This window comes from Camelus dromedarius, chromosome 3, assembly GCF_036321535.1.
Source record: "Camelus dromedarius isolate mCamDro1 chromosome 3, mCamDro1.pat, whole genome shotgun sequence".
Taxonomy (NCBI): Eukaryota; Metazoa; Chordata; class Mammalia; order Artiodactyla; family Camelidae; genus Camelus; species Camelus dromedarius.
Genome location: NC_087438.1, coordinates 12,742,890 through 12,766,360, shown reverse-complemented (window position 1 = coordinate 12,766,360; position 23,471 = coordinate 12,742,890). Strand labels below are relative to the sequence as shown.

Below are 23,471 nucleotides of genomic sequence, written 5' to 3'. Positions count from 1 at the left end.
GAAATCACAGCATGGGTATTGGCTCTTCCAGGGAGAGTCTGACTTACAGCACCTCGCTCCCTGAAACCACCAAGAACCCGACAGATTAAACAGAGGAGTAGACAGATTTTATGGAACTTCTTGATTAACTCGATGTATTGTCCTAGGCTAACTCTGTGTGTAGCTAAATACCAAACAAACAAAACTCAAGTAAGTCATTAATTAATACTGAACCATACATTTCTTTTCTTCTCTGGTTGTAATAATTAACCCAGATTCCTTCATGACTGAAGCAACTGATGCCACCTTCGCCCTCAGCAAAATGACAAAATTTCACTTTGGAATAGGCTTATATTCACCTCATGCCCCTTTCTTTTCTCTCTCCCACCCAATCCCTGCAAAACAAGCTTCTATCTTGGCTGTGTGCTTCTTGTTGAGAGAGGATCTTCTAAGGATAGTTAAGATGCACGGGAAGAAATATCTCACAAAGCCTGAGTTTCATCACTCGTATTCATATTTTCCCATCACCCTTGATATTACCAGACAGGTAACCTTGGCAGGTCACAAAAAGCACGACACCCTCTCTTTTATAAGAAATGCTGTACTCATTCAATCCCTGTGACGATTCCTGTGTGTATTCTACCAAAAGTCAAATTTAGCACTGTAACAAGAGAACAGATTTTTTCCTGACTTTCATATTCTATTCCTTCAGGAAACAAACAAAAAAAAGTTAGACTGTTTCTCATCATCATTTCTGATGCTTTCAAGATTGGAATAGTGAAATAGAAAGGGAAACAGTGGCTCCAGATTTAGTCTTAAAGGGCCCCTGGTGAGATGTGGATATTCAGCTCTGGGACTACCCACATGTATGTTTGATCCCAGGATATAGCTACGGACAAGTTGCTCAAGAGATTGGGTGACGTGCTGAAACCTATACAGTTAGGGGGGAAAAAAGCAATAATACAGGCCCCCTGACAGCATGGCCTGTGTCTCCGAGGCACTCCCAGAGACCCGGAACGACTGCAGAGGGGCTGCTTTAAAGACAACCACCCTCACATTAGTGCCAGAAAGGGCTTCTCCAACTATAACCATCTCTCTTTAAACCAATTCCCTCAAAAAGTAGAGCTTATTCTTTTCATTTTTACTGTCAATATTGATGGTGAGCAACTTGAAGTTTCCTTTAAGGAATATATACAATGTCAGGCATGGAGGACACAATGATAAATAAGACACCTTGAAGTCTTCTATTTCAAGCACCTTCTAAGATTCAATTCTGCTCTCCATGTTCCAGTGGAGACACCCTCAAGAAACCGGCTTCCCCACGCTGGCTTTGGTCGCTGTTCTTCACTCTACCCTTTGCACCAGGCAGCTCAAATATGCAATTTTTCTCTACCTGCCTTAAAACCTTTTTCTTCTTCCCATCTCCTCTTCTATTCCTTGTCCACATGGACCTAAAGAACACCTTATATTTCCTTACTTTCCCCCATACCTCTCCCCCACCCTAATATTGCAGTCTCTTCCTCCTCTGGGCCATCATGCTGTTCTACATGGGATCTTCCTTACAAAACTCCACGGACACTTCAAGATTTGGGCCAAATCTCAGCACTCAACCTAACCTTCCACTGACATTGAACATACATCTATTTAGCACATTATATTATAATTAGCAATTTTTATGTCTACCTTTTACATTCTACCATAATCCCCTCAAGGGAAGAATATACCAACGCCCCGACTAACCACCTAGCCCTTTGCAGATATCCATTATATTTTTGTAAATGAAAGAATGCACTGTCAGTTAATGATAACAGTAGCTAATATTTATTGAGTACTTATAGCACAACATGTGTCATTATAAGCATTCCTCATGATTTAATTAATCTAATCTTCATTTCCAACTTATGAGATAGGAGCTATTATTATCTTAACATTGCAGATAAGAAACTAAAAAGCAGAGTTAGATAAACTGTCCAAGTTCACAAAGACAAGAAAGGGAAAAGGTGGGATTTGGACCTAGTGTCTTTTAACCACTGGGCAACATACTGGCTGTAGATGTGGTGTCAACAAACTTTTTCTCAAAGAGCCATATAGTGAATGGTTTTGGCTGCAGGCCAAACATCACTATTCAACTTTGAAGCTGTAGCAGGAAACCAGTCATAGACAATATGTAAGTGAATGGGTCTGGCCATGCTCCAAAAAAACTTTATTTACAAAAATGGACAATGACATGTTTTGGCCCAAGGCATGTGGTTTCCTGACCATTGCTATAGATGCTCCATCCATGTATCCCAATATCATGCACATAAACAGATAATATCTAGAGAGCACATTCAAGAATTTGAGTACCAAAAATAGACTCACTAGATCAGTCATGAAAAAGTAAGAGATATTCTTTATCAGCAGCAGAGGGAAAATGGCTGCCAATGCTTAGCGTGACAACTGAAGAAGGACAGTGTCACAGTGTGCTGCTGGCTCTGCTTCTGGTCTTACTTCCTGGGACATTAAGTTCATTTCTCATAGTAGCTAAGACTTTCCTGGGCTTCTTCATAACATGGTAGCAGTGGCTGCCCATTCTGCTCTTAGCAAATGAAACCTTCTTTCTTTCATCAATACCACACTAAAGACCTTTCCTGCAATTTCATCTTGGGTCTAGTGCTTGGTGTAGCCAAAGAGAAGCCTCCAGAACTACTGTGCTGCTCAGAATCCCATGGCTACATGCCTAGAAGATAAATTATGGTAAATGTCAAGAAAATATCCTGGTCTGTTTCCTATCCACTCAGCAGCATCAATTCTCTCAGAACTGTTGCAAGCGTTGCCACATTGCAAGCCTTAGGATGGGGTTGGCTGGCTGGGGCCTGAAACTCACCAATCACAAAGCAAAATAAATGTAAAGACACAGATAGTGGCAGCTCTGCAAGAGAGCTCCATTAGTCTGCTTCAAAAAGAGGGGGTGGCTGCTGGGGGACTCCCTAGCAGATTTTTCAGATTCTTGAGGAAAAGGAATCAACCCTGATAACTCCTCGTAACCTGTGCATTGTACCCACCACGCCACTGGTGCCCTCTGTGTAGTGTTTGAATGAACCTGCCCTCCTCCCCAGCTTCCAGAGCTGCGCTGCTTGTTGACATTGCCTAGCTTGCATCTCTCTCCGTTTCTACTCTCACTGAAGCCCTTGATATTTATTCTTGGTTTTAGTTTTTTAAAAAAAGTTTTTATTGAAATGTAGTTGATTTACAGTGTTAGTTTTAGGTGTACAGCAAAGCGATTCAGTTATACATACACATACATATTTTTTTTTCAGATTCTTTTCCATTATAGCTTATTAGAATAAGTTGAATATAGTTTCCTGTGTGGTACGGTAGGTCCTTGTTGTTTATCTGTTTTATATATAGTAATGTGTATCTGCTAATCCCAAACTCCTAATTTATCCCCCTCCCTCCTTCGCCCTTTGGTAACCATAGTTTGTTTTCTATGTCTGTGAGTCTATTTCTGGTTTGTAAATAAAATGTGTATCTTTTTTTTTTTTTTTTTTTTGGATTCTACGCATAAAGTGAGTCTGATATTTACTCTTACTGCTGAGTCCCTGCCTGTGCTCTAGTGAACCCAATGGGTTTCTTTTAAGCTGCTATCACTGTATTGAAGGATTTCTAATTTAACAGCCTCGCTCCCTCTCAGCATTGGCAGATTTTGTTCCTGTGCTGATTGGATCAACCTGAAGACACCTTGTTCCTCCTCATATTGTTCCAGTCTCTCTGATAACTCAGCCTTGCTACCTGTCTGTCATTTACATTCTTGCTCTTCCAATTTGATTGAAATCCCTTCTCTCTGGACTCTCAGCCTTTCCACTTGCTTTCCTGACTTGGCTTCTGTCTTTTCTTCTGGGTTTGGTATTTTCATAACCATCTTGACAGTCATGCTCTCTCATCCCAACCCAGGTACTCCCCTCCCAACAGACTTCCCAGGGAGCAGTTTGCTGTCCAAAAGTTCTGGACATAAATAAAGAATTGGTAAACGCCTTTGGCATCGTCCCTCACAGTCTTTTATCTTTTAGGTGTGATTCAGTTTCCCACCTGCCACATTCCACTCCATCTTCACATTTTTCTGTGTTTTACAATTCTCCATGTGACTAAAGAACTCTTCAAAGGGCTTTGTTCCTTTGTAAATCATATCTTCATTATTTCTTGTGCAAATTCTAACCAACAAAAATAGGCAAGTAACCTACTTTACTAAATATTTAAGAAAACCATTGGCTCAATGTGTATAATTAAGAATAAAGAAATATCTCACTGTTTGCCGTCAGTCACTGTTTGCCTACAAGGGGTAGAAAAAGATAGTGACATACTTTGATTCTTTCTGTGTTTTTCTGTAAAAAGTACAGATAAAATGAGTTTAATGACCCATTATATGAAAAGTTTGTTCAATTACTTGCTTGCCGATGAAGGAAGGGCTCCAGGAAGTCCAAATTTTATGCTCACTGTGAGAAGCACACACACACACACAAATCCCAAATATAGAGTCTTTCCAGATATTATTTTATTTATTTGTTTTATTTGTAGCACAATCCAAAACAGATAAGAATATATTTGTTCTCAGTTAATTCTCAAATCACTCCAGGAAATACTAAATATTGTATTTCTTTGTGCATTGTTCAAAGGCTGCTCCTGTGGTTTGAAAGAGACAAAAGACATCTCCTAGTGAACACTGCCATTTCTCTAGGGGAAAGCTCTACCCATCTAACAGCTATTTTAAGACCTTGAAGATGCATTACCACAGGCTGCAATTACTCTGTGAATCCCAATTTGAACTGAAGTATCATCTCTCAAGGGTGTAATCCCAGGGTCACATTTCCTTTTCCAGGCAGAGTGAACCAGCTCTTCGACTATTAAGGCCACTGCAGGCAATCTCAGACAATCAAAATTCCTTTTCATCTTTAAGTAAATAAAATTATCTTCAAAAGATAGGCAATTTGAAATTCATAAAAACAACAACCTACAGTGATAACAATAACAAATCAGCCACAAATAATTACTAATTATGGTCAAGTGTTGAATAAAGATCAAATGGACTAATGGGTATCTTTTAAGCATCATTTCTATGTAGTATTGAAATAAATATTATAGAAATACATGTATGATTTTCAAAATTTTGCATGTCTTCATGCAACAATTATTATTTACTGTATTTGTCTTCTTCTGATATTATTGTCCCAAATGCCTTAATGCCCTTTTTCAATAAAGAGGACAGAAGCTCCAGACCTGAAATGCCCTCCCAGCTTTTTAGTCCTTGGCTATGGCCTTCATCCGCTTCAAAAGAAATCACAGGAGACCCTGACTTTGCATGTGGTCTGTCCAACCACATTATATTCATAGGCTCAGAGGGCATATATACAAAGTGCAATCGGGCATCGTGTTTTGATTTTGCTCCCAAATTACATAAAAAACATACAGGACACCAGAAAATACTGCTTTATTTAAATGTCCTTCTTTGTTTCTTCCATCATCTTTCCAACTGTAGGAAAGATTAATCAGTTTTATTGCAAGGAAAAACTAAACAACAGCTCTCAAAAATAAATGAGCACCTTTACCAAGATATACATCTGACCCACATAGAGACGTATTTTCACCTGTGTCTTCTGACAGTGAAGATTTATTTGCTTGGATCTTTTCATATCCCTCCAGTCCCTTGAAACTAAGAGTTTACTTGAGATACCTTTTTTCCCTGAATCCTGCACCCACTCCCTGGGGTGAGGTAACCATCTCTCTCACATGGGTTATTGCACCATCTTCTAACTGGCCTCCCAGCCCTAGTCTTGCCCCCTCTTCTCACCTAGTAACTCATTCTCTACAATTCAGTCATGATGAGAACTTTGAATTCTAACTAGTTTATTGAGCCTTTCAAGTTTCAGCCCCGACTCATAGTGGCAACCTCATGAATCTTTATAACCAGCTTCACAGTCCAAGCCTTCATAGCAATGCAAGTCTTTTTGTTCCTAGAACATGTCATGTTCTCTTCCTATGCAAATTTATAGATACCATGATTCAGTCTGCCTCGACGCTCTTGCCTCTCCCAATTTCTCTACAATTTCTCGGTCAACCCCTATCCACCCTCAATGTCTCAGCACAATTTTTATTTCCCTCTTTTCCCCTACCTAACATCCTCTCCTCTGAGAATGATTCAAGATGTGTTTTTTCATCATAGTACTCTCACATTTTATGTGATGGACTTAATACTCTTCTCCACATGCGGGCAGGGTCATATCTGTCTTGACATGGTTATACAACCAGTATACAATTTAATATTTACAGACTGAATGACTAGTTGACTGCTGGGTGGAAGGATGGAGGGATGATGGATAGATTTTTTTTTTAGATGTGTGGCATTAGGATGGCTATCTGAGAAAAGAGCAGAGACAACAGAACTCTACAGTGCCCTTGCTGCCATCAATACACCTTTAAAAACATGCCACTGAATTCTCTCCACATTGATTTGGTACAAGACACGTTCATTATGTAAAAAATGTTTAAACCCTCACTTATATAATCAAGTTTCAAAGAAGTGATTTTAAAATATTCGTTTACGTATTCATTCAGGTATTTGACAATATCTGGGTGAAATTTATTGTTTCTTCTCTTAAGGAATTTACAGTTTAAGGATGTGCTATACAATGAACTTAAAGTTAAAATAAAGTTAATCTATAATAATTCTGTATCATTTTTAAGGGACTATTTTTACACATCATTTTCTAAAAGTCCTAAAAAATTGTTTAAAATGTTTTGACTGGAAAAAAATATGAATCTACATTTAAAGATATTTCTGATTTGTCAAATATCCCATCTTATGAATTCTACAAAGATTAAATAACGCACATCCACGTGAGGAAACTAGCAAAATAAATGTGATAGGGGCAGAGTTGAGAGCTTGGACATAGGAAAAATGATCTGAGGAGGGTTGAAAGCAGGATCTTACCTAAAGAAGTGCTCTCTTATTGTGTGTTGAGTGAAATATTCCATCACAGTCCCTGGAAGGTGGTGAGTCCCATTACACCCAATATGGAAACCAGGACCCTGGGGACATAGCCTTGCCATTTTTGGATAATAGATGGATGGTGCTTTCTAATGGTGATGGGGAGATTTAGGTTTCCCCCAAAACCCAAAGAAATTGTTCTGCATAGTGAGCACTTAAGAGAGAATTCACACAAAACCACGTTGCCTAGAAGCGTCTCATAAGGGAAAGCAGGCGGTCTCAACAGTGCTTAATGGGTTGTCAAAAGAATGTGATTGTAGCAGAAACAGGATGGACTGTAAGAAGGGCTGCATCTGAGTACCTTCATGTAGTCCAATCAATAATTAGTGCATTTGTGATCACCAGTACAGATGGGAGAATGAGGCTGTGAATTTTATCTTCTCTATGATCTGTTATACAGCAGAGCATAGTACAGCAGAAAGAAGAGGAACCTGAATTCTTACAGTGACCTCAGCTCAGGCTTCCTTTTCTTCTTCCTCCTTTCCTCACTCCATCCTTTCCCATTGTCACAATTCTCTCCATGTGTTCATACAGTAACTGTGCAAAGTTCAGTATTAGCCCTGTTTTATCCAGGGGTGCGCTGTAAAGGTTTAACCACCTGCTCTTATGAGGGAAAAAAAAATGTAAGGGTATCTATGTGCACAGAAGTTTTACTAACACAAAGGGATGTGTGGTACACAATTTACAAAAACAATAAAATATGCAATACTCTTTACTGTAAACATTATGTAGCCAATTTATTCTTGCAGAATATTTAGCCTGGTTTTTGCTGAAATCTTGTATTCATAGCCAAACTATAGTTGCAATTCCAACATGATTTCATAAAATCAGGCTATGAATAAATGCTTGATTACTTCCTAATTCAGAAGTGTCATGTCATTGACAAGATAATATAGTTCTGACATAAATATTAGTTGATATTTCCATTATTGTAATGCATGATGCAAAAAGGGGAAAATGAAGAAAATGAAGATGTATGTGACAACTTCACTCATTCATTAATGATGTGAGGACATATTTGCCCAATCAGATAATAGTTGTCAAATACTGGGAGAATATTTCCTCAATCTTTTGTGCTATTCACAATATGACAGCTTTAGACATGACATATTCAAGCTTAATCTACCTTATTAACACTTTTCTGTTACTTTCTTCAGTCTAAATAATCAACAAAACAATAAATCAAACCCTGATGAAGTGAAGTGAAAGAGAAAGCATTTGCCAGTTTCTGTGGTGTGAATACTCCCATCATGACCAATTTCAAACTCTACTGTAAGGTCACTGAACACAGAGATGGGAAGATACGCTGAAATAGCACACCATTACATGGCTTTGCCGCCAGATTGTCCTAATAGACAGAGACCCACAGGAACAGAAATAATAGTAAAATAACTAGGAAGTGATGAGTTCTGAGTATCTATCAACTGTGCCTTTAATATAATTTATTTAATGGTAATTTTATATAATTTAATTTTTAACAATACCCATGTTTAGTAACAATGTGGCAAAATTTCTAAAACTTTCACAATTTGCTCTCTCGAGCCAGTATGAGCCCCTCCAGTGCACCAGTGGATTGTTCTTTCTAGGTCATTTACCCTTTCTTGCTACTTGTCACAAGCACCATGCTATGTAATGACAGTTTTCTCTTGAAGATCAGAGAGTTGGGGATGAGATCTTTCTTCTCCGTCACTGGCCCATGCAGATTTGGAACATTATAGACGTTCAGTAGGTGCTTGTAATGAATACATGAAACACTAAACATTTGCCCCTTTCAAGCCTGGGACGTGGGGAAAATTCTGTTGCAAACACTCAGCAGTTTTTACTTCCTATTTTCATCTCATTACTGACTCAGCTTAACAAAGGCTTCTCTTCTGGTATTAATTCACATTACAGAAAGCTCATATAAATATTAATTAGGCAACTTCTGTATATTGCTCACATTTGGTACTAACTCAGAGAATCATACTAAAACAGAAAGAACCCCTGCGCTAGGTACACTAGTGAACTTTCTCATGCTTATTATTCTCCTGACCCACCTGCCCCCAGCAAATTCGTGGAGTAGCCGCTGATCTACCCAGACCAGCCCTCCTCAGTTCTGAACAGTTCATTCCTGCAGCTCCTGAAGGCACTGGTAACCTAAGGTTCACAGCAGAGTGTCTCTCCAGGAATTGTCCTTGTATGAACAAAGCTACCTAGCCCAAGATCACTCCTCTTCCCCTGTGACAGACTGTAATAAATGATGGGTCGCTTTAGGGGCATGTGGACCCAGGCCTTTTGCTTTAATTTGGGACAATTCTGCAGAACCATCCCAGCTCCAGCACTCTCCGGGGAGTCTGCTGAGGCTTCTGGTGTACCTGCACCATCCTCCAACTTTTACCGCTGCCTGGTTCTGCGTCCTTAGTTTACTCAACTTATGCACACAAAACTCTGCCTCAGGGTCCGTTCCTTGGGGACCCCAACCTACTGCAGCCCTCAGTATTTGGTAATACTTATCAATGCATAAATTTCAGTGAAGCCTCATGCCAAAGAATGCATATAGTGAGAAATACCAATTCAAAAAACTGGCATATCATGTAGTGAATAGAACAGATAATCAATTACAGTAGTATTAACAACTGATTTAATAGGATCTTGTCAGCTCTAAAATTATGATTTGAAATGCATCTTTGTGGAAATAAAGCCATGTATTAGCTTAAATAATAAATATTCTGCTTATTGATTCCGTTTTCCAAGATGAATGTCTTTCAGTGTGGTTTAAGAGTTTATTTCAAGATCTGCATGAAACAGAACATTCTAATCCAAATAACAGTTATACTGAGAGTATTTAGTCATTTGCATTATCAGTGTAGTATCCGGAAGTCTGAGGTGGGTTGAAATTGGCAATACAAATGAAAACCAGCCTAGCTCACATTAGAAATCATTAAAGGGTGAAAATGACCTTAATCTCTACAAAGGAAGGGCATATTTAATGATCCCCTATTAGCTAACTCCCATCATATCCAATTACACGGGCAAATCCAGACACAGAAGACACTTGGCATCATTGAACAATTACCATTCTCAAGTGAAAAGTATTTGATTTGTATATTTCCTTTATTTAAATAAGCTTTGAATTCCAAGAGATGAAAAGACAAAGCTAAAAAGCATTCTCTTAAAATTCCACCCCAATTAGCCAGATGAGAATACTAAATGACCATATGCTACAAAGAAATTAAATCCGTTGTATTTACACAGCCACTTAACATATAGGAAAAGCAGAGGACCGGAGACCTACCTCCAAGTTATTTTTTTGTCATGACCACGTAGACATTGCAATAGTTGTGCACTCTTCAGGCATTAAATGATGACAATTAAACATTTAGATAAGTGTAGATTACTTCATAGTCACCTCAGTCAAAAATGGTTAAAGAGGAGGAGGTGAAATTTTTACAGATAAAAGAAATTGCATTATGAAGCCAAATGTGAAATGTTAATATCCCAAAACAAATTTAAAATACTCTAAGTTACTTCATATAATGTTTCTAATAATTTTTTAATCCTTGACACAAATTATTTAAAAAATGCTCTTTTAAATTGTTTTTGGCAACTTTCACCTATGGCTTTCACAAGTATCTGAATTTTTTTAAGTCCACAAAAACAATTTTATTAACCTAGTTAGTGAAGAATCCATCCCTTTGCATGTCCAATCCCCTCAAAAGGATGGGGGTGGGTGAGGGAGAAACCTGTGGTGGAAATCTCTCCTATCCCTCAGCATTTAAGACAGGAGGGAGGAGAGGGGCTGTGCAAATAGGTCGCCAAAGATGGGGCAGAAGGGGAGTATTAGATCTGGATGGCAGCTGAAGAGGAAGAGGATGGAGAAGGGGAGGCATCTGTTGAAGACCCAAGAAACACAAAGGGGGCTGGGGCTAGGGAGCCAAAGGATTTGGGAAGTACGGTGCTGGAGCCCAGAAGTGGGGTCCGTTCTGAGGCAGGGTGGCCCCTTGGCTGCCCTTCCTCCTCACCCTCTTGTCCCTGAGTTTCTTCCTCCTGCTCCGCCTCTCCAGGATCCCGATGAACAGGCTGCTTGCAGACAGGGCAGGTCTTCCGGGTTTGAGTGAGCCAGGGGTCCACACAGCGGCTGTGATAGGCGTGCGCACAGGGAAGGACCCTCAGCTTGTCCCCATCCTCATATTCGTCCAGGCAGATGGCACAGACGTCATACTGGTCTCCCTTCCGATAGTCATGTGTAGGAATCAGGTTCAGTTGCTCTTGGGTCAGTCGATTTTGCCGGAGCTCTTTCTGGAGCTGGATAAAACGAACTGTCATCGTTGCTCCCGTGCCCAGGATTAGCAACCCCAAAATCCCAGTGAAAAGGATGAGGCAATAGCCCAAGAGAAATCTATTGTCTGGGATCAGAAGCACCTGAGCCCCCTTCTGGTAGACGAAGAGGGCACGCAGGTACTTAGAGCTCCTCTCCCCGATAAACACAGACGGGATCCAGATCTGCTGCTGGATTTCCTCATTATTCCACACCATGTTCAGAAGTTCATTGGAATTCACATTGTGTACCACAGCTGCCTCGTACCCAGCCTTCTGAGCATTTAGGACCTTGAGGTCAAAGTTGCAGTCGAATCTTCGAAGCAGTGCAATGAAAACTGACCCGTTGACCCAGGCTGCGGGCGGTGGGGCTATGGGGCTGCAGGCATTGGCTGGATGAGCCTCCACAAGGAACCCCTTAAGTCCCTCCCGGCTCAAGGCAGCCCCAAAGAGAGCTGGGAGGTCTGCAAAGTCCATGCTGGCATTGTGGTCCGAAGTCGCTCGAATGAGGCCCTGGAGAGGGGCCGCGCCCCACAGCACAGTGGCCACAACGACGGGAAGCCGGAAGGCCGCAGGGTGCATGGCAGCAGGAGGAGGCCGTGTCCTGGTAGCAGAAACAGAAGCTGAGTTCTGAGCGTCTCCCCACTTCCTTCAGGATCCCAGAGGTCCAACCACCCCCAGGTCCCACTTCCCAGCTACATGGCGGCGCAGGGAAGGAACCCTGGCTCCATCCCCTTCAGTGGAGCTGGGAGACAGACATTAACATATCCTTTCCTGGTATAGGGATAAAACGGGGAAAAGGGTCGTGGCAAGCACAGGTGACAGACAAACTTCTGGAATGGTGGGGGGGCTCAAGGAGGTGGAACTTCCACCCAGGTTGCTTTCAGCACTGGATGCTCAAGATGAAGAACTTCCGGTCCTCTCTTCCTCCCTCTGGCGGCAGCCACCACTGCGGTACCTTCAGGTCTCGCGAGACTGCTCAGCCCACGTCGTTCCCACCAGCTGAAATCTCGCTGAGTCCGTCTCGAGATGCCTCCTGTTTCTGGCTTAGTCTGTCTCACTTGGTCTGGTGTCCAGACAAGCCAAACTGAGAAGCTTCTAGCAGATTATTCATTTTAATGTAGATTTTATGACAGTTGATTCTAATTTAAGAATGTGTACCAGTATCTACAAGTGCAAGTCATTTGCTATCTTACCTCCCAAACAAGTAACTATCTGAAATCAAAGATAATTCACAAATTCTGTCATTATGATACAGATAACCAGGGATCAACATTTAACATTTTAATTATTTTACCCCAGTGACCAAATACAATCTTTTAAATCGAATACATTTCTGTTTCCATTTCAAATGCTAGAGTGATAGGAATAAAATCTCATTTCTTCGTGAGGACCATTTTAAATTAGAAGAAGTTAACTTGCTGGATGTTTGGACTGTCAGTTTTTCTAGGATATTGTAGAGGCTTGGAGGTTTTGATGTAACGTTGAATCCATACGACTAAGGAAATAACCAGAATACAAAATTATTGAAACTGAGGTAGATTCTTTTCATCCTAGGTCCAGGTACAACATGAAAAAGTCTCCTGTGGTTCCTAATTTTGCATTTCTACATGGCTATCCTTTTCCTCTTTAAGTGTTATACCTGGAGGTCAAAACCTAGATTAGAAAAGGAAATTACAGGCCACTTTAAATAAAGATGTGCCTGGTTGGCCAAGTCTGGAATGGAAAGGTTTTATTCTGAGCACACTGCCCCAAGTTGTCCCTCCAGACTTGAGTGGACAGCGTCTCACATTACAGTATCACCTTGCCATTTTTTGTATATTGATTCCATTTGCCAAAATATTCTTCCAGACTTGTTTCATCTCCATTTTCCCATATGGTCTACCAAAAATATTTCCATTGGTGCTACCTTCAAAATGTATTTAGGATCCTGCTACCTCATATCACCCTCATTTTACCATCACGTGGTCCAAAACACTGTTGTCTCTCTCCTAAATTATTGTCAAAAATAGCCTGATTGAGTTTCTTGTGTCCAGTCTTGCCTCCCTTTACTCTGGTTTGTCTATTCTCAACTCAGAGAGTGTTAAAACAGAACAAGATAGTACCACTCTTTCACTCAGAAACTCTCAGTGGCCTCCATCTCATGCGGAATAAAGGGAGGAGTCCTTCTGTTACCTGTAAAGTCACACACATTCTCTGAACCCTTCCTTCACTAACCTTCCCCTTCTACGCTCTTCTTCACCTCACAGGCCTCCTTTCCCACCCTTGAACATGCCAGAATTACTACACAAACCGTCCATCCGTACCTGATGTTCCCTGGGCCTGGAATCCTCTCCCCTTGTGCACTGCATGCCTTGCTTCTTTATTTCTTTAAGGTTTCTACTCAAAATCCCCTTCTCAGTAAGAATCTCACTGACCACCACCACCTCCAACAGACATGGCAGACTCATCAGCACTGCTCTTGGCTCTCATCTTTTGTGTTTTTGACATATTATGTATATTTCTGACATATTATATATTTTACTGATTTTTCTCTTTTATTGCCTGTTTCCCTCATGAGAATGTATGGCAGGTCATGAAGACAGGAACTGCTTTTCTATTTTATCCACCACTGGATGTATCTTCATCATTCATTGGCTTGCTTCACCAGTTGTAGATGTTGAATAAATATCTACTGCTATTTGTTGGATTTAGATTGGAAATGGAGATGGGGACAAGGATAAGATGCTGTCTGGGGGTTGGAGAGAGAAGGGTCAATAGACTAGTTTCTGAGCAGCCACAGGATCTGGAAAATACTGGTGGAGGAGCGGAGAAGAGGATTTTAACCTGTAAACTGTGGTTTATGAATGAGTTTCCCTCCAACATTTTTGGTAATGTTAATTTAATCTCTTTTAATTAATTTTTATGACTGGACTGCATTTCTGTTAATGTCATACAGACAGTATACCACTTAAGACCAGGTTTTTCAATTAAATCAAATCTAATCTTAAAACTTCACTTTTGTGTATTAAAAGTAGCTTTTAATCATCAAATGAAACAGAAAATGACCTTTACAGCTAAACTTAACTCTTTTTGATCTCTGTGCAACCTTAACTCAGACCTCAACTCCTCCCACCAGTTTCTTTAAGAAATCCATCTGCCCCCAGAATTGGAGTAGGATTATCAAAGATTTGTTTCAACGGGATCTCTAGGATTCCACTAAAAAGAAATCTTCATTCAACTCTCTCTTTTCCTAAATGCATACTTTTCACCCCCAGCAGTTGGCCATCCTCTCCTGCCTTGCCCTCTGCAACACTGTACCTGCTTCCTTCCTTTATTACGACAAGGAGCTCCCTTCTTCCCCCTGAAATCTGAACTTAGAAAGTGTCTTTTCAGCAAAGTTGATCTCCCCCTACAATGATTATCTTTAAGAGCTGCTAAAAATGTATTTTCTCAGTATCCTTACACTAAAAACTGGATAACATAATCAGAAAAAGATATTGATTAAAAAAAATAAAGACAATAGACATCAACTTGTCCTAAAGTCAACAATGAAATCAATGACCCTTGTACCCTGTGCATTTTCCGTGTGTTTCTCAACTGGGCAGCCCAACTTTATATATCTTGTTGCTGTCTTCTTCTTTTTTTTTTTTTTTTTTTTTTTTGCCTCCACTTCAGCTTTTCTGTGGTCTGGGTTTTAATTATAATGCCTATGACATGGCAGTGATTCTACTGATTGACTTGCTTATATTTGTAACCTACATAAAGTTCAGAAGGCATCAAAAAATAGAGTAAAATTTTTTACTATTATTAAATTAGATTTAAAGCTTGGCACCAAAAGCCCCAAAGTATGAAATTTATAGGAATATATTAGGTGACTCAGGATTTTTGGAACTAATGTAAAATTTATTAAAATGGCATTATTCACAGGATGAGAGTGCATTGAAGGAATAAATTAAAATATAGATTTATCTTTAAGGTTACCCTATCAGAGGGAAAAAAATCATATTGTGCTTCAGCCAAAAACTTAATCTAATGTGCAAAAGTTGTTATGGGGAATGTGCAATGTTTCTTTAGTTTAAAATAAGTCCTTTAAATTTATGAAAGTTATAAACTTGACATTGTAATTTCAAAGCAGAAGCAAAATCAGTTGACGTCTACTAAAAATAACCAACTTAACAGGTGCAACTCAAAGTAATTATCTTAAGTGAAGAAAGAATTTGAGATATAGAACATTGCAGATTATTTCTTAATTAATGATATTATTTCTTCTACGTTAACCATATTCTCAATTCAGTCTCCCTTCTTTGAAACTACAAAAAGAAATTCTTCTAATTCTTTGACTCAGAAGTTGTCAGAATAAGAGTTCAGTTTCCTTTTGTCTGCTCTGTGGTCTTTTATGGTGTGTTTCATGTATCTTTTCTAAAATAATGGTAGCTCTTTACCCGTAGTTTAAAGACAATATGGTCTATACCCTCTAGGATCTTAAATATTAAAGAAGCTTAAACAAAAATAAATATACATTCAACAGAATTTATGTATTTGGGCTGTATGTCAGAACCTTCCTTGAAGGAACCATATAAGATTCATAGCTAATAGGCTAAAACAGTACCCCATGCCCCCACAGGAATGTTCACCTTACTACATCTCAGTCCAGAACTAGGAAGTTTAAAGGCTAAGAGTGTGGCTTTTAATTTGAATTTAAGAGCCCAGATTCAACAAATTGGATAATACAGAGGAGCAGAAATAGTTTTAAGGAAGTAACACGGTTGATCCCAAAAATGGTCTGCCAAGTAGAGCCTGCATATTCAAGACCGCCTGAGCCAATGAGAATGAGCATGACCCAAAGAAGCTTAACTTGGGAATCCAATGAACATGTCAAAAGTAACATAAAGGAGGTTAACTTTCCAACCCTGAACATGACACAGAATTTCTATTGACCAGAAACTCTAGTTACTCAGAAACTGAGAAACGTCTTTGTGGGAATAAGGGGGGATTTTTGCACTCAACGCACAAGCTCGTAAGTAGTGGTTCTGTTGCACAGAGACTTGCTGGTAAACCCTGTGGCCTTACTCTGACTTTTGTCCAATTTAAAAACTCCCTTCTTCTCTTTTCAGGCAGAGCAGTTTAGCTTCCTCTTGCCTTAACCCTGCCTAAATATACTAGCCTGAGCCCAGGATCCATACCTTCTCTGTTCACCAAAAAGCCCCCAATGGTAAGTAGCTTAGGGGACGCTCTTCTTCCCTGAAAAGGAATTTGTCTCTGCCTGAACTCAAGATGAGCAAGTCGGTATCCACTTTTGTCTTTTAGGTTTCAGTTTTATTTTCAGTCAAGTAGGCACCATTTTCTACAACTTAGTGATTGTACTTTACTTGGAGATCTAACCATTAAAAGCATCAGAGGAATTGCTCAGAAGTGTGCTGAAAGAACATTTCAGTGTTTGGGGAGGACCGTCAGGGCAGCAAAGCCACAAAAAGCCCTAAGTGTGGGGTAATAATAGGTACTTAAAACGGTATGCATACCACTGGCAGAAACTTACACAGCTTAAGCAAAAATGGAAATACATTGATTCATGGAGTTGGTGGGACAGATAAAATGGCAAGCTTGGAGTGGAACCGAGAGTGCATGTGGGAGTTCCATGGGCTTGTATGGCACGGGATGCTGCCTGTCCCTTATCTGTGTGTCTCTGGTTCTCCCTCACTGCAAACTGGCTGTCTTCACACAGCGAATGACATGGCCCTGACAGCTCCAGAATTCAGCTTCTTTCTGCCTACTTCCCAACCCAGGTTTAAGTAATACACCTCAAATGCCAAGTCAGAATAGTTGCAATTGCTTTAACAAGTTTGGCTGAGATGTCTTATAAAGCATTTTCCTGGAACTCACTTGAGATTTCTGGATCATGTATGCTGTACATTTTATATCCTTGCCCTTACTTGACTGTTATGCTAATGAATACGAACACCAGATCAATTTTACTTTGTATTGCCTGAATCTTTTTTCTGTCACATAAGTTTCAAGATGTAGGCTTACATATTGGATGTTGTTTATGTTTTATGCCCCTTTGAGAACAAGAGCATAAAATTTTACGGAGTCAAATGTTTGATTATAAATTGAATGCTTTAAATTTTAACTGTATGCATAGATAAAGAAATAATATCTTATTATTCCACTTTCCATAGTATTGTATTTTTTATGTTTATATAATAATATAATATGTATTTATTTTTTAACTGAAGGACTTATTTAGGGAATGTGAGATTCCAGCATTGTGTAATTTTTCTTTTTTTGAATGTCATTACAAATTAGTAAATCATTAAAGATAAATTTAATAGCAATTAAATGATACATAAAATCAGGTTTGTTTTTTTTTTTTTAGTTTGTATTTTCAGTAGTAAAACAGACTTCATACAATAGCCATGATCTGATTTCCTTTTTCGTTGATAAGTCTCACGTTAAATTGAAGTCAGTGGGACCTTTGGAGGTTGGGGTTGAGCTGACTTAGTTATATTCTTGAATTTCTGTATTTCTGGTGCACTGGTGATCATGACCACAAGAAAAGTTATATTCATGTGATTTAATTTGGCAGGTACACTCCGTAAGCTCACTCTTCATGGCCTCCAACACCCTCAAGTTCCTACTCACTCCTCCATGGTCTAACTTTGCAGAAAATCATCAGGAAGCCTACAAATCAAAATAACTGCCTTCCCACCACTTCCCAATAACTCACAAACTGTAGCAATTTTACAAGCAAATACAGGTTAAAGTGCAGTTTGTGTTGTAGCATTTATATGTTTCTTAACCTTTAACATGTATAAGATCGTACTACCTATTTTGTTAGGTTTCCATCTTTGTATGTGTCGGTAACAGTTTTTGAGTGTTATACCCCGAAACCCCATTTCCGCCACAAGCCTTGTCTTTTATATTGTGTGGCTTTGAATAGGAGGGTGGTTTTTAAGATCACGTGTCATGTTATAGCAGAATTGACTATACTTATACTTTCATATTCAAAGAAAGTTTATCAAAATAAAAAAAAATCAAGCAACCCAACAACATACGATAGAGAGCTACGTAATTAAAAAAATCCACTGTTGAATCACATCAAAGACCACTCATTTACTCTGAGAGATCTAGTTCTAAAATGATCACATTTAAAGCAGATCCACAGCTTGAACCCAGACACATATTAAAGCAGGACTCCAACGGAGCCCTAAATGCCATTGTGTTTTCCATGATTTAAGTAATTCCACCATCATTTCTTACTTCTTTTGAGTACCTCCTTGAGAAACAACATGTACAAGATAGGGGCAGAAGGGTGGGCTGGTGAAAACAAAGGGTTAAAATCAGTTTAATGCCTCTAAAATGGAATTAAATGGTTTGGTTCACATTTGATTAATGACAAGAACAGAGCTATTTGTAAAAAACCCTTTCTTGTATATTCGCGAAATTTGATTACTGAAGTCAGGTATAGAACACAGCACTGTCATAAGGGTACGTGCACAGTGCAGCTGATAGCACTGTAATTTTTTTTTGTTGTTTGCTTCTTTATCTTGGATAGAAGAGAAAAAAAAAACCTGTCAATTAAACAACTAGTTTATTTCTTGTCTTGCTAGAATTTAATAATGTCTTGGTTTCAATTCACAAAACAATGGCTAAATAGTACTGTAGGACAAAGTTCAGATTTGTTAACAAAATCTGTCTGAAACCAGTGACACAGACCCTCTGAAAGACATTTATTTTTGCTTTTTTTTTTTTTTTTTTTTTTGATGAGGGGTCTGTAGTGCTTTCCAAAACAAATTAAATTTTGTCCTAATTCTGTCAGAATATGGCTGTAAAAAGGAAAAGAAAAATGTGGACATGCTTACTAGTTAAGATTTTAGTTGAATCTTTTTAAGAAAACTTTTTCCATGCTCCAATTTACTTTCTCTCTATTAGAAAGAAGGGTAGACTAGACAAGAAGAAGTGAAGTGAAAATTTACCTTCTCTGCTGCCTCCATCAATCAGGATAGGACTGAGTGGTCCAGAAAGAATTACCAAACCCACTCCCTATATCAGGCCTTTTCTCCAAGCCTCAGGTGTCCATGTCTTTAGTTTACACTGGGTCTGATTTACACCATCTCCTCCTGACCGGAGCAGTCATCACTCACCCGCATTTGCACTTTCTTGCTGCCACAAATTTAGGCACTAATGCATCTTAGGGTAAACTCTCTGCACCAGTACATCAGCACCCCGCGACCATCCCAGCTGAATCAACACAAATGATCTCCTAAGTTTTCCCACTCCAAACTCAGGCTGGTTTCTCTGGTGACTAGAAAGCTTTCCTAGTCTCCACTTCCCTTCTTGAACACCTTGTCACTCCCCACCCCAACACTCAATAATGCCACCAGACCCCCATCACCAACAATGACTAGGGTTTGTCTCCTTATTGTCCACAAGCTGAAATTAAGTAATCATTGACGAACCAGGAAAAGAAGAAAATACAATCATTTCTAAAAGGCCACTGCATTTTGCAAGGTCACATTAAGGACTTAAACCTAAAGGATCTGAATGTGGTCAGAGAGAGTTCATTAAAAAGTCTTAAGAAAGAGTATGTTGCTCCAAAGTGGGCTTGGCGGCTTCTAGAAGCTGTAACAGGAGAGTCAGAAAGGTACATGTGAGCTGCTTATTCAAGCATTTTGAATAAGCAATGGGCCCAGCCAGCAGACGGCAGATACTGTGGTCCATTGTCAAGGCCTTTCTTTTGTGGTGATGAAAACAACAGGCTTATTTAGCCTACTGCTGAGAAACACTGTAGTTCATCAAACGAATGCTTTATGTTCTGATGCCTCGCTGGCAAGAGTTCTGATTAGAATGTGTCCTCCCTTACAGGCTGACCTGCAGGGAGAGAATGTACTGATGCTGAGGTCATAAACGCTCTGGTTCCTATGGCAGTTACAGCTTTCACTGCAAAAGGATAAATTTACATTCTGTGTCCCATATCAGCATCAAACTCAGTTAATACAAACCTGAGCCTTAGAGACAGATGATTCTCAACCTTCCAAGCCTGTAAGCTTAAGCACCTTACTAACTCTCGAAGGTAATGCCTCCCTGGTAAGTTTCTAGGGGGAAAGAACTTCAGGCAAAAAGTTGTTTGAATGAGTGAGTCATTTTCTTACTAAGACTTCTCAATCCCCAACCATATAATATCCATGGATCCATATTGCTACCTACTCACTTGACTTCATACAGGGAGGTCCTTCGGATTTTCTGTGGTGTAGACATCTACACTGCCACCTTCGCCATGTTTGACTTCTCAGTTCCCAATGTCTTCTGATATCAAATTATATATTTGTGGGTATAACAAAACTGTATTCCTACTTGAGAGTTTCTCCTCCAGCAGGGTCAGTCCTGGCTTTCTCAGCTGATCTCATCTTCCTCCTCTTCTAGCAAAACCCTATGTAGAACGTCCACACAGAAACAAATATCTTTAAAAGAAAACTGCAAGTTGTGCTGGTTACCTGCCTGTAGCCCATTCCAGGCATCAGAATACTGACTCTACTCATCACGGTTTCTACCCCATCAGGTGTGTGTTCAAACAGTACCTACAGAACGTTATGAATGTGATAAATAATTTAAATGGGAAGACCGAACTCATACACTGTCATGAAAACAACATAGAGTTCATTAAGCATGATGACTATGGTGATGGAATATATTCCGAGTACGTTATACCAGGTTCCTCCCAAGGCATCCGTGATTGTTCTGAGCCTCGTATCACAGGTAGTAGAGACATTCTCGGGAAGCCTGTATATTTTCAGTGTGTCCCTTATTGCATTTGTCCTGTGACTCCTATACTGGGATATCTGCTGCTTGCTTCAGGAAGGTTATTAAAAAGTCTTAGATGTACTAATGTATCTGATCAAAATATCACTTTTTAGAAGAGAATATTTATCAGCTGACTTTTGTGAGAGGCTCTGCCTCTCTGGAACAGGATCACACAGTGTTACTAAAGCTTTGTCAACCTGTCTCTAAAACTTGAGTATTTTCTGCTTCTCTTTTATTTCTCTTTGACATTAAGGTTTTCTCTAATCCAGTCAAGTTTATTATCCCTTTAAGATCAGCCTCCTTTCAGGTATAGAGACATGGTACTGGGCTGGGTGTGATGATAAAAAGAGATTAAAAAAAATCCTGTCCTCAGTGAGCTTCCTGAATATAAGAGGATCAGGCAGAGGCATGTAAAACAATCCTATCTAGAAAGAGGCACTAAGTAAATGCTCAGTGGTTCATAATAAATAAAATGCACCTGTAGCAGAAGTGATCATTTGGAGGCAGGATGGTTTTTAGGATTTCTTAGAGAAAGGAAAGTTTGATTTTGACCTCACAAGATATATAGGCTTTAAAGAAGCAAAGCACAAAGAGGAAGGAATAATGGAAGGGGTAGGTCAGGAATGGTATATGTCAGACACGTACAGGAAATGGCAAAATAACTCGCAGAAGCCATTTGTTGGTAGTCCCCATCACAAAGTCACTGATTTTGTAACATAGCAACCCTGACACAGACTCAGAGTTTCCATGCATTGCCAAAAAGACTCCATTCCTATCAACTGCAGTACTGAACAAAGTAAATTTAGCTGGAGATTTTGTAGGGAAGATAGAGGAGGGTTTTCCGGATACAATAACAAGAATATAGACCTCCACTCAAATGGTTCTTCTCCCCAGAAAGCTTGCTGCCAGGGAAGCCAAGAGTCTTTCTGAGACTAAACCCTGTGGCTCTGCTCCATCGCCACTCCTCCCTTCCTCCTTCTGTTGTGTAGAGAGCTCCTCATCCTCTCGCTATCCAGTGTCTTTCTGAGGATCGCTTCTCCATTTTGAGAGATTCACCAAGACCTCTTCTTCAAATAGTTTGCCACTCTGCTTCCTGGTACTAAGAAAGTGGATTTCCCCCCTCTGTATAATCTTAGTTAGGCAGGCAGCATTCACTTAGTGGAAACATGACAAATAAAGATGAAAATTCAGGTTTGGGCCAAATGGTTAAGGGTTCTTGGAACTTAAACACGACTATTTAAGAAATGCAGCATTTAGTAATGTATCAGCAGAGTGACTTGATGAAAAGAATGTTATATGAAGATGAACCCAGGGCTGGGGTTGGCTTTACGCATGTGTGACCTGTGCAGCCAGTCACACAGAGCCTGGGACTCAGAAGAGCCCTACACCTGGCCTGAGGCCCTGCTCCTGCCATCTTGAGACTCTTAATAAGTTTTGAACAAGGAACCTTGCATTTTTATTTTGCACTGAATTCTTTTAATTATGTAGCTGGTCCTACCAGGGATACATTGGCTCCCAGCCCCTAGCAAAACACCTGGTACGTATCAGTTAAGTATTTGGTAAATGGAAGAACAGGTAATTTTCCCTAAGAAATCGGGCAGAGGAAATTGAAAAAGGAAGCTATCAGAATCCAAAGGCCTTTCACAGATGCCCCAAAACAAAGTGAGATTTGACCCATGGTCAAAATCACAGACCTGCACTTCAGGACCAAACTCCCATGACAATCAAAGTCATCTTTCTGATCTTTGCTGTCCTCATAGGTACCTAAGATGACCTCTAGCCTCACTGGGAACTTTTCTAATAATATTTGATTATATTCTCAAGAAAGAGAGAGAGAAGAAAAAGATAACTGTGGGAGCTATTGCAAAGAAAAGATAAAGTCATTTGAATATATATGGAATTTGAGAAATATATGGAATTTGAGAAGTATGCAAAAAGGCTCACAGAAGGAGAGGAAGAAAACAAATTTGCCACAAAGATATAAATAAGGCTTGGGAACTGGATCAAATTCTACCTAAAAGGCAGCTGGCTCAACCCAGGAAAGGTGTTCAGTAGAAGAGAGGCAGGCAGTTGATAAAACTGTTGAATCAAACAATTCTTCCTTCAAACACTTAATAGAAACTACAGTTACAGTGTCTGGTCACAGTTAACCATGTACTCTCCCCCTTCATGTAGAAGCCCAGATCAACCTATTACTCATGGTTTTGGCTTATTTACATCCAACTCACCAAGATGTTATTTGTGAAAGGCTATTTAATGCTCAGAAGTTTTGTGAGACTTTTTAAAGAATATCTGTCTTTAGAACTCACAGGACAGTGTGATACCAAATCTATAAACATCACAAACCGACAGTCTAAACTTAGCCTTAGGCGTCTTTCCGTTTCAAAATGGCCAC

General features: G+C 39.6%; 1 protein-coding gene across 2 annotated transcripts; it reads right to left on the bottom strand.

Annotated features, from left to right (window-relative positions):
• Positions 1–10,754: 10,754 nt before the first annotated feature.
• On the bottom strand, positions 10,755–11,878 carry LOC105090639 (E3 ubiquitin-protein ligase RNF167-like). 2 transcript variants are annotated; one of them, XM_064484601.1, is made up of 2 exons: positions 11,705–11,878; positions 10,755–11,587 (listed from the first exon to the last, which is right to left on the bottom strand). In XM_064484601.1, the coding sequence occupies exons 1-2, from the start codon at positions 11,876–11,878 to the stop codon at positions 10,820–10,822; spliced, it is 942 nt and encodes a 313-aa protein (XP_064340671.1). In that variant the 3' UTR covers positions 10,755–10,819. The 2 variants fall into 2 exon arrangements, with proteins under 2 accessions (XP_064340671.1, XP_064340670.1); XM_064484600.1 differs by having other exon boundaries at positions 10,755–11,878.
• Between the last annotated feature and the right edge of the window lie 11,593 nt (positions 11,879–23,471).